The sequence below is a fragment of the Anomaloglossus baeobatrachus genome, chromosome 5 (genome assembly GCF_048569485.1).
Source record: "Anomaloglossus baeobatrachus isolate aAnoBae1 chromosome 5, aAnoBae1.hap1, whole genome shotgun sequence".
NCBI lineage: Eukaryota > Metazoa > Chordata > Amphibia > Anura > Aromobatidae > Anomaloglossus > Anomaloglossus baeobatrachus.
Window position 1 is genome coordinate 528163262 of NC_134357.1, and position 12321 is coordinate 528175582.

Sequence of the window (12321 nt, forward strand, 5' to 3'; positions counted from 1 at the left end):
AGTGACTCTGAGGGATCCAAACAGGAGAATTGTGCAACACATAGAGTATCTTCGGCATAAGCACCATTTTAGTAAGATTAATCCGTCCTATTACTGATGAATAAAGCTTATTCCAAGCAGTTATCTTACTTCGCAGTTGCTTCAGCAAAGGGACTAGATTAATAGTAATGTAATTCCCAATTGGCATGGATACCTGAATGCCCAGATATCTAAACTGGTCCACAACCCGCAGTCTGTTGACCTCATCACCCAGGATCGACCTATCCACTCCCGCGTCCACCTGAAACAGATTTGATTTGGTCCAATTGATAGTCCGTTCAGAAATCCCCCCCCCGTACCGCTCGATCACCTGCATGGCACAGCTCAACTATGGCCCTGGGTCTCCCAGAAACAATAGAATGTCGTCTGCATAGAGGGCTATCTTCTCTTCTAGATGGCCATATACAAATCCCTTTATGTCTCTCTTCTGCCGTATAGCAGCCGCCAGTGGTTCCACTGCCAGAGCAAGAAGGAGAGGCGAGAGCGGACATCCTTGGCGAGTACCCCTTTGTAGATCCACCATGTGTGACAACATTCCATTAATCCTCACTTTAGCTACTGGTCTAGTATATAATAGCTGTATTCAGGATATAAAATTAGGGTCAAATCCCATATGTCTTAGCACTCCCCACAGGTATCCCCATTCCACACTGTCAAATGCTTTATGAGCATCTAATGAAGCTATTACTCTCTGTCCCGGATTGTCCACCGTCAGTTGCATGTTAAGGTATAATCGTCGTATATTTTTTGCCGTGGATCTATTAGGCATAAAACCCGACTGATCCTGGTGGATTAGGGTAGATATCACTTCTGTTAATCGATTAGAGAGTACTTTGGCCAAAATTTTTACATCCGTCGTTAACAGTGAGATGGGCCTGTATGATTCGGGGAGTTTTGGATCTTTATCCTCTTTAGGTATTACTGTTATTATTGCCTCCCTCATAGACTCTGGCAGTATCCTCCTCTCCCTTGCCTCCTCCAAGACACTCAGCAAATTGGGTAAGAGTATTTCTTCCAAAGATTTGTATACCTCCACCGGTAGTCCATCTACCCCCGGGGCTTTTTCATTTGCCATGCCATGCAAAGCTCTCTCTATCTCCTCAAGTGTGATAGGGCCCTCTAGACTGTGTTTCTCTGTCTCTGTAATTTTGGGTAATGTCATTGTACCTAAGAAAGCCTCTAGGTCGCTCTGTCTCGTCTCCCCTCTAGTAGAATATAATTCCTCATAAAAGGCTGCGAACATGTCCAGAATATCTACCCCCTCTGTAACCAAATCTCCCGCTGTGGTGCGAATGCAATGCACAAAGGATGATTGTCTCTGGGCTGCCGTCACCACCGACCACAGATGTCCCACCTTTTCTCCCTCTGCATAAAAGTTCTCTTTTTGAAAAGCCTGCTTTCTAGCTACTTTCTCAAATAGCACCTTATTAAATTCTTCCTGAGCTTTTTTTTAGCTTCTGCCTATTCTCTGGTGTGGGCTGTGTTACCATCTCTGCTTCTGCTCTCTTCAAGACCTCTAAGCAATCAATTTCCCCCTGTCTACTACGAGACTTACACCGGCAAACGTCTCTAAATAAAAGGCCTCTCAGGCCTCTCTTCATGGCGTCCCAAACTACCAATGCATCCGCACTACCTCTATTAAGGGCAAAATATTCCAGAATCTCACTGGCTATACCGTCCATGTCAATACGTTTTACCAAAACCGGATGTAGCTTCCATTCTCTTGTTAGCCTCTCCCCTACTCCCCTTTTTTAATAGATACCAGTATTGGACTATGATCCGATATTACTCTAGCCAAATATTCAACATTTGAAATTCCAGAATCCATCATTTCATTTCCCAAGGCCAGGTCTATACGGGAAAGCGTACCATGGGTCACTGAGTGACAGGAAAAACAGGTCACCCCTAAATTCCTTATCCTCCAAACGTCTACCAACCCCAATTCTTGAATAAAGATACCAAATGCTGTCGCTCCGTCCCTCCTCGCCTCCCGTGAGTTTCTGCTCCTGTCCCAATATGCATTTATGACATTATTAAAGTCACCGACCAACAAGAAACGCAAATTCCCCCATTTAGCCGAACGCTCTCTCACCGCTCTAATTTTGACACTAGTGTAAGGCGGTGGAACATATATAGCAGTAATGCATAATAATTGTCCATACAACTTACAGATCACCATTACATATTGTCCCTCTATGTCTATCCATGTCTCCACTTCTTCATATAGGGCGGATCTATGGACTAACACAAAGACCCCTCTAGCATAAGTAGAAAAAGTAGAGTGATACGCCTTTTGCATCCATCGCTTGTTCAGTGCATTTGTCGTTTCGCTCGTCAAATGCGTCTCCAATAAACACATTATTGATGGCCTCTGGTTTAGCATATATTTTATCATTGCGTCTCTTCTACCTCTATCTGACAGTCCCCTTACATTCCAACATAATATTTTAATCTCCTCTCCCATGTTGAAAATTACCGGTTATCTTTAAACAAACATCCTGTCCCTTTTGTACGCTGAGTCTTTCCCGTCAATAACTCGCCCCTTAGAACCACCCCAACAAAACTCCTCTACCTCCGATTTACATCTTTAACTCCCTTATAGGGAATGAGGTCTGTCTCCCCCAGACCGGTCAACCTCCTTCCTCCTTTTCTCTCATACCAAACCTGTCTCATCCCAATGAGCAGAACCCACCTCTCGCCTTCACCATATTCGTTTTCATTTGCATATATCATATAATGTAAACTACTAACATATGAATTTTTGAAAACTTAAACATTTATCAATCGCCGCCGCACGGCCAGAAGACAAAAAAAAAAAAGGGGGGAATTCTAAAAGTGTACCGTCACTGCCATAAAAATGGGCTTATGAAGTCTCCTTCTCCTCTAGCATATGCAAATGTTTGTGAGTAGCCAGTCCTGTAGTCCAGGAAAATCACGAAATTGCAGTGTCACTCATAGCCAGCTTCTAGCCTTCTCCTGTTGTTAGCTTTCTTGCATTGGTGTCTATCCATTTCATGGCCTCCTCTGGATCAAGAAAAAAGTGCACCTTCTCCAGTGCTGCTACTCGAAGTTTTGCTGGGAACATCATGGAATATTTAACCTCAAGCTCACGGAGTCGTCTCTTTAGTCTTTACCCCTGTAAATTGCATTCTTTGCTTCTGTACCGGTACTGGGTAGTCAGGGTATATATCCACTGGGTGTCTATCAATTGTCAGGTTCTCCAGATCCCACACCTTGCGAAGAATAATATCCCGGTCCCTGTAGTTAAGCAGTTTCACCAGCATCATACGGGGCCCCTTGCCAGGTGGTTGCAGTTACATTGGGACGCTGTGCGCCCTCTCAATTGCATATAACTTGGTCAAATTATCAGCGCCAATCTTTTCTTTAAGTCACGTTTCTATGAATTTAGTAGGATTTCTTCCCTCTACTTTTTCTGGGATGCCCACCAGTCTTATATTGTTCCTCCTGGAACGGTTCTCCAAGTCATCCGTTTTTGCGGACAACTCAGATATTTGCTGCTGGAACTTTTTCTCTGCTTTTTGCAGTGTAACTATATGATCCTCAGCTGTCCCCACTCTTTCCTCCACAGCACTGGTTCTCATATCCGTTTTCTTTTGATCATTTTTGAGAGTAGCTATATCTCCCTGTATTCCCAGCACCTGCTGGGTTAATGTTGTTAGGGCCTGTTTGCAAAAGGAGACCACCTGAAACACATCCTTAATAGTGGGGTTCTCCTGTATTTCCGCTGCTGCCTGCTGCTCTCCTGAATCCTCCCTGTTTATCTTCTCCTGGTTTTCCCTCTATTCCTTCAGCCTCCTCCAGATCTTCCTCCTCCTCCTCCCCTTTCTCCTCTACCATCTTACCGGGCCCCTCCAGAGATTCCTCTGATTGTCTTACAAACTGTGCCAGCTTTGCAGCTGCTGCCATGCGATGCTGGCAGGCTGTGTTTGCTTTCTCCTCCTCCTCTTTGACCTCGGTGCCATTTTGTAATCCAGGCCCTCTGCCTGCTCCAAATTCCCTCTGTCGCCACCTGGACATGCTGCCGGTTCAGGAGCTGAGACTTCTCCTGCTGGATGCCAGTACCTTCCCCTGCCCTCCGGTGTCACTATAATCGTCAGACGTGCGGCGGCTCCAGCAGTATCACTGTGAGTCAGCAGGAGAGTGTCTCCCTGTGTGTGCTCACATCCCAGTCCAGGCTCCGCCCCCGAGGAGATCTCATTTATATGTATAAATACGTATGGTCAATATAAAGAACTGGCACATGACGTATTTCTTCCAAAGACAATACTAAGGACCCGGGGGCACTCATTACAGGTGGCAGTCGGGTTGTGGAATACCCTACCACTAAAGGTAATAATGGCAGACAGTATAACATCTTTCAAAAAAGAATTACATGTTTTCCTCAGCAAAAAAGGCATTGTGGGTTATAGAAAATTTAGTGACAGAATGTATAATAATGAAATAATAATAAAGTATAATAATGAAGAACGGTTGAACTTGATGGACCTAGGTCTTCTTTTTCAACCTATGCAACTATAATCCAGATGAAGGCAAAACGTCCACAAGGCAGTTACTAATTGCCCCATATTAGTAGGGTTTACATGACAGTATAAAATATTGGTCCAATTTTCATGCACAAAATTGGGATGATTTTTTTCTCACTTGCCATTCGTTTGCAGTCCGTTTTTGTACAGCAGCATTTATTAATCATTGACAGGACCGTTATGGTACAGAATTGCAATGTATCTGTAGTGGCTGCTATACAGTGGCAACCGTTTCTTTTTTTTTTTTTTTTCCCCTCACACCCACAGAGTTGAATTGGTGATTCTAATCTGATTTCAGAGTCATATCACACAGGATGCTGCTTATTTTTTTCTCATGTTAAATGGGTATGAGAACAAAAAAACAAAAAACATTCATCTTCATTGCATAAGATGGGTCAATGAGCTGTTTGATAAAAAAAATCGGATAGCTTTTGTCCGATATATACAGTTGTCTGATCGAGCCCTTAGGGGAAAAAATTCCTTTTTGATTCCACATACAAGTAATAGACTAGTTCCCTGGAGCAACATCCCATCACAAATATTCTCATCAATGGTGTTACCCTGGTCCAGTCTGGAACTTACCTCCTCTTAGAAGCTGATCAGAAATAGTTTGACAGGACCAATCCCTCATAAACCCATGTTGATACTGGTTCATGAGGTTATCCTTCATTCAGATACTCCAGGACATATCTCTTAGAAAACTTCTAGAATTTCACCCAAAGTAGAGGTCAAACTCACCAGCCTATAATTTCCAGGCTCAGATTTTGACCCTTCTTTAAGTATCTGCACCATTTTTGCTATAGGCCAGTCCTGTGGTACAGACCCTGTATTATGGCATCATTAAATATTACACAAGTAAAGATAATGGCAGCTTAAGTTCTTGTCATATAAATTCTTTCTTTATCTCAAATGGTGCAGAATTATATCCATTTTCATAATTTAGAGATAAACTTACTGTACATGCAGGATAAACACCACAGTGAATAATTCCAAGCATTGGGAACAGGCAGAGATGCTGGATCCGTCACCCACAGCTGAGCAACGTTTCGAGGAACCACCTTCTTTTTCAAGCTAAGCCTAGAATTATGAAAATGGATGGAATTCTGTGCCATTTCTTGAGATCAAGAAGAATTTATATGAAGAGAATGAAAGCTGTCATTATTTTTATTTTTGGAGTGTAAACAGCAAGGAGGAGCTATGTAATTGTGATGTTCAAGACTGTATAAAGGAAAACTATTTATTTAAAGGTCATTTTTTTTTTCTACTGAACTCCGTGAATAGTAGAAATAATGGTTTATCACGGTACTTAATTCCTGAAGTACTGGGTGGTGTACGCCATCTGGGCCTATATATTTGTCTACTTTAGTCATTTTCAGGCTGTGCCATTCTTCCTGAAGTAAATTATATTTAATTGAGAATCTCTAGTATCTCTGATCACATCGTCTGTCATGGGATTTTCAGTAAATATTTTTCTGAAAAAGGCATTTAGCAGATTGGTTTTTTTTTCTCTCATTCTCTTCCACCATTTTAGCCAGATTATTTGTGAGCAACACTATCATTTTTGTGTTTTGTTTTTTTTTTACTGTTTATGTAGTTGAAGAAATTTTGGGGGGATTATTTTTTCTTTCTTTGGCATTTACTCTCTCTGTCTGAATCTTTCCTTCTTTGATTTTCAATTATTTTGAAGGGCAGATCAGAATGGATTATGTGGATTCTCCAACCATTGATAGACGATCACTAGTTGCCAATTCAGCACTACAGAAGCAATTCCAAGCCCTTCATGTCTCTTTATTACACAACCAAAGGTGTGACGGTTACACCGGTGCAGGGAACTGACGAGAACAGACAAGTGATGTACTCTGCGCTCTCTATCAGTTCCCCAGACTTAAGCCACCAATACAACATCAACATATTTCCCATTAGTGTCTCCAATAATTCTATTGTTACATGAGATAATTTTATCATTTTACATTACATCATCTTTTTCCCATTCAGGTCCCTACAATATTGGATCCTCTCAGTGGAGATCCATCAACAAAGTATATGGATAGGGACAAGATGGTGGAGAGGATATTACACCTCACCCTAGAGATCCTCTTCCGGCTTACTGGAGAGGTGAGAGATTCTAATGACGTCACATTACATCATTCTTATCTATGGGAATAACAGATGGACAGAACTGGAGAGGTGAGGACTCTGGAAATGTCTGTAGTGAGATTTATTACTGTGTCTCTCCATAACCAGGATTACACAGTGGTGAAGAAGACCTCCATTGAGCGCTGTCAAGCCCCTGTGTGTGAGAGATGGGGAAGACCCCTGAGCCCGATCATGGGGCCTCCACCTCACCCTCTAATACATGAGGACATCAATGACCAGAAGATCCTGGAACTCATCTACAAGATGATTGAGCTGCTGACTGGAGAGGTGACACTGCTGGGAATGCTGGGACATTATACAGTAATGCTATGAAGGGATCGGAGGGTGACGGTATCATTGTATATGTCAGGTTCCTATAAGGTGTCAGGACGTCACCGTCTATTTCTCCATGGAGGAGTGGGAGTATTTAGAAGGACACAAAGATCTGTACAAGGACGTCATGATGGGGGTTCCACAGCCCCTCACATCACCAGGTAATAGACAGGACTGAATACACACTGCCTATAATTATCTGTATGTAAAGAATGAATTCCGTCCCTGTATGTGTTTCTTCCAGTTCTATCCAGTGAGAGGACAACACCAGAGAGATGTCCCCGTCCTCTTCTTCCACAGGACTGTAAACAAGAAGACTCCAATGATTATCAGGTAGATGGAGAGAAGGTGTCATGAAATCTCCCTATAATGTGTAGACATCTGTGAAGATCTTGTGATCAGTCTTGTTTTATCCACCAGTATTATATACTGCTCAAAAAAATAAAGGGAACACTAAAATACCATTTTGGTGTTTAAGTGTTCCCTTTATAATTTTGAGCAGTATATGTTTTATACTTGTGTAATGAGAATGGTGGAGATGGCAGGATTAGAGCTGATCATAGATGTGACTTTTCCATCTGTCTGAGACTTTTACATTGTGTTTCAGGGTGAAGATCTGACCCATATTAATATTACTGAGACATATGTGAGGGGTGTTGAGTGGTGTAAAGAGGAGATTCCTACATATGGCTACCCAGGTGAGTAGTGACTACTAAATATAGAGAGGTCTCAGGTTCTTCCAAGTCACCTCCTGTCACTGATTTATCAGTGGTCTAGTCCGGCCATGTCACAATCAAGTGGTCACCGTTTTTTCCGCTGGATTACTGTATGATTCTCGGTACTTCGGGCATTGGAAGTAATTTTTCGTCCAGAATTTACAGCTCTTAATAGAATCCACGCTAACCCCTGGAGTTAGAAGATGTTGATCCTTACTTGTCCAGATCTCTAAAGCCAAATAACAGCATATGTAGAAAGTGGTAATAACTTACAAAATAACTTGAAGAAAAATATGATCCGTATGATGGTCCACAAAGAGAAAGCGAAGGATAATGATGCTATTGCCTTTCTAGAATCCTGGCATCTTTTTGGTTAAATCTGCCTTCTCCCTTCTATAGAAAACCTGAACAGACTGATCTCTCCAACAAAAACAAGAAAAGTCACCTCTGTCTCCTAAGTCGCAGCAAAATCTAAAATAAAACTGGTCAAACTCCAAAAGTAAACTGCATAAATAAAGTAGTGTCTTGTGTAGACTAAAAAGAGCTGAAGAGGTTTTGATTTAGCAATGACAAAAAAAATCTGTAAAATAGACGGTACAATATAAAAATATATCTAGACTTTTATTTATGTTTTTAAACATTTTTTTCCATCATTTAACTATGTACTATACTTTTTCATGTGATTTTGCTCCATACACTTATCTAACAATGCCCTTACAAAAGATTCTTCCAAATCTGTTTACACCCTCCATACACTTAATAGCACTCTGTATCTGTACTTGTGCGCATACTGGCTGATGACAGGTTCATGCAACATTATTCTAATTGCATATTTATTATATTGATGGCCGGACCAGACCATACAAGCACTTTTTACCATTTACGTTTTTATTACGGAATGTGTTGCCTCTATAGAAACAAAAATTATTATTGTTATTAATTGGACCACCTTTCCTCTGCAAGTCTGAAACTCCCTAGTGGACTTTAAAGAAAAAAAATAATAAAATACGTCACCATTGCCTTTACCAATAGACCTACAGTTAGTACACCTCAGCTCTGGACCATGATAAAAAGTTACATATTTATTTTACTTACATAGCGCTATCATATTCCGCAGCACTTTACAGATCTCTTCATCAATGTCCTCATTGGGGTTCACAATATTTAATTTCTCTATAAGTATGTCTTTGGAGTATGGGAGGAAACCAGTGAACGCAGAGGAAACCACACAAACACAAGGAGAACATGAAAACATATTGCAGGTGGTGTCCTTGGTGAGATTTGATTCCAGGATTCTGCTAACCACTGAGCCACTGTTTACAGTGCTAACTAGTGAGCCATCGTGCTGCCCAATATGTTAAAAAAAAACCTCACCCAACAGAAAATATTGAGCCCTACGATTGGTTTGACTTTGAAGGTCTATCAAGCCACATATCCTAACTACCCAGAGACGTTTCACCATTAGTTACTAAATCTCTAACGATGAACACTGTCAAGTTGACATGCGATAACTTTAGGAGATATATTACTGTGTATAGCTTTGCTTCGCTTCATACACTCACTATCAACTTATAAGTGTACGGCAGATAGCAGTAAGGGGTTTAAAAGCCTTTGAGCTACTATTAATGTGGAACCCTCTAATTTTCAATTCACCAGCGATGAAGCTGAGTGGAGCTTTGTTATTTGTGGTTTTTGTAGAAGATATTTTTTGTCAATTTGGGCTGCAAAACATTTGTAATACAGCTTTTTACTCTACTGTTTTGGAGGGAGAATGATCAAAAAGAACTGAATATCATGTCCTAGTTGTTCATACTCTGAGGTCTAATGTTAGATTGTCCACTGTTTATGTCTTGTTGAATTTAGTTAGATCATTTTATAATTTTTGATTTTAAATATAAAGATTGGATTTTACTTTATTACAAAATAATAATTCTATTTCATTTTGGCAGATGACTGTACCAGTATAACAGAGGGACATCTGACATCTTCAATTTTTAAATCAGATGATCTTGGTGTCACACAAAATATAACTCAAGTGAATACTATAATTCCAGATACACAATCATGCCATCACAGCAAAGATCTATCATATCATCCTGTTAAACAGCTCCTATCATCTGATGCATCACAGACTAATGAAAAAGATAAGCATCACAAAAAGAGTGCAAAATATCAAAGTGCTCTTACAGCAAACAAGCCATGTTCAAGTTCAGAATATGATAAAAGTGTTTCCCTCAATATGTCTTTTGTTACACATCAAAACATTTCCACAAAAGAGAAAAGATTTTGTTGTTCAGAGTGTGGGAAATATTTTAACAAGAAATCAGAGCTTGTTAAACATGAGCGAGTTCACACCGGAGAGAAGCCACATTCATGTTCAGAATGTGGGAAATGTTTTACACAGAAATCAGCTCTTGTTATACATCAGAGACGTCACACAGGGGAAAAGCCATTTTCATGTTCAGACTGTGGGAAACGTTTTGCAGACAAAGCTACTCTTGTTAAACATCAGAGAAGCCACACAGGGGAGAAACCTTTTTCATGTTCAGAATGTGGAAAATGTTTTACACAGAAATCAAGTCTTGTTATACATCAGAGGATTCACACTGGGAATAAACCATATTCCTGTTCAGAATGTGGGAAACTTTTTAATCAGAAAACATTTTTAGTTGTACATCAGAGAAGTCACACAGGGGAGAAGCCATATTCATGTTCAGAGTGTGGGAAACGTTTCACAAATAAAGGATATCTTGATGTACATCAGAGAATACATATAGGGGAAAAGACATATCTGTGTTCAGAATGTGGGAAATGTTTCCCCCACTATTCAGATCTTTTTCAACATGAGACAACTCACACAGGGAAGAAACCAATATAATACCTAGATGGTGTGAATTATTTTATTTGAAAATTATTTGGTTGACCAGCAAAACAACTAAAAATGGGGAGAAGCCAAATATTTTATTGATAAGTGTCACAAGGAAACACAAAATCGACACAAAGTGAATAAGTAAATGAGAAAAAGAAAGCAATTTAAAACATGTATTAGAATAAAAATATATGAAGTTACTAATAGATATGTTATCAGAAAATCAAATAAAAAGTAATATCATTCATTAACTATTTTATTTGTTTCATATACACTTTACGGACATATAGTATTGCGATGCTCCTTTTCACTTATATTGGAATTTTAGCAAAACAATTTATATTCTCAAATAAGTTAGTCATGCTGTACAAAATAATCAATAAACTGTTAGGCATACCTGCCATGGTCGCAATCGTCCTTCGGTTTCCAGAATTTCCTGCCAGTCTGTCTGATCTGGGGGAGTGGATTTAGCGCAGTCAGGATGCGCGGCTATACACGGTAGTGTATCATGTGCAGAAGTGATCTAAGATGTCGGGACGCCACACCTCCCACGTGTTTCATGGCCTGTTAGACATGGGATACCGTGTCTCCCGGTGTATGGCATTGGTGGGAATGTGTGCACCCGGCTGCACAGGTGGCTCCCCGGGTATGACTGGGAGGGATGCATCACCTGAGCTTATTCATTAGCATTGGGCTGGCTCCTAACTCAGTCTAAAGTTGTTTATTCAGTTTCCGTGCATTCTGGTAAGCTTCTGGTTGCTTCTCAGCATTTGGTAACTGTTTTTTCTGGTTCTTCATCCCCGGCTATAGTTCCCATTTTCTCTTTATTATTCTTATTTATTACTATGCCGCTAATTCATTTTTACTCCTGCTAACTGACTCTGACATCGTCTGCGTCACCAGACGCCAGCCATCCTGCAACAGCAGTCTGGGAAGGGCTCTGGCAAAGTGAAGCGGGTGAAGAATCTCACGTCCCTTAAGGACTTGCCTAGCAGTGTCTTGCACCAAGTACGTCTGTGATTGTGCTGTTGCTGTTCCGATGCGAGTCATAACAGGATTGATCTCCTGCACATAACATAATAAACAGCCCTTATAGGGACTCTGTCATCAGGTTTCTGCTATGTAATCTGAACACAGCTTGCTCTAAGAGTTAAAACTGAGAATTCAGCCCTGCATCTCTTATCACAAAGTCTGTTTTTGTTTAACTGCAATGTTACTTTAAGCCTCTTAGCTTTATCATTAGTGGGTCTGAGGAGAGTGTGAGCTGTAGTCCAGCTCTGCCCCCTTCTGTGATTAACAGCTTCTGTCTATGGAAATGTACACTGAAAGCCTGGTGTCTGTGGGGACAGCTCTCCCTGTACTTCTACATGCAAAATTTAAAATCTTGGATTGTGTCAAAACAGCTGCACCAAGTAATCTAAGTGATATATCTTTAGATTCATAAAGTATTTGTCTACATCATGCTACTCTCAGATTAGGTAACAAAAACCTGCTAACAGATTCCCTTTAAATATAAGTATGGACCTGTTTATGCAACTTACTGACTAAATGCAGGGTCTTCTAGGAATGTTTCAGGATCTGGCTAATACAGTGGGTCAGCATAGTCAAGACCCTTGCTCATGGGATGCCTGTAGTACTGCAGATTCCTGATCCCATTTCTAACATATGGGGCACCCCTAGAGAA

At 40.6% G+C, this 12321-nt stretch overlaps 1 protein-coding gene across 1 annotated transcript in view; it reads left to right on the forward strand.

Annotated features, from left to right (window-relative positions):
* Positions 1-12321, forward strand: part of LOC142312163 (uncharacterized) — a 196729-nt gene that overhangs the window by 18197 nt on the left and 166211 nt on the right. The window contains exons 4-9 of the mRNA XM_075351065.1: positions 6579-6698; positions 6828-7007; positions 7090-7213; positions 7297-7385; positions 7660-7750; positions 9718-9782. Coding sequence (XP_075207180.1) covers positions 6579-6698; positions 6828-7007; positions 7090-7213; positions 7297-7385; positions 7660-7750; positions 9718-9782 — 669 coding nt within the window. The remainder of the gene's footprint in view (positions 1-6578; positions 6699-6827; positions 7008-7089; positions 7214-7296; positions 7386-7659; positions 7751-9717; positions 9783-12321) is intronic.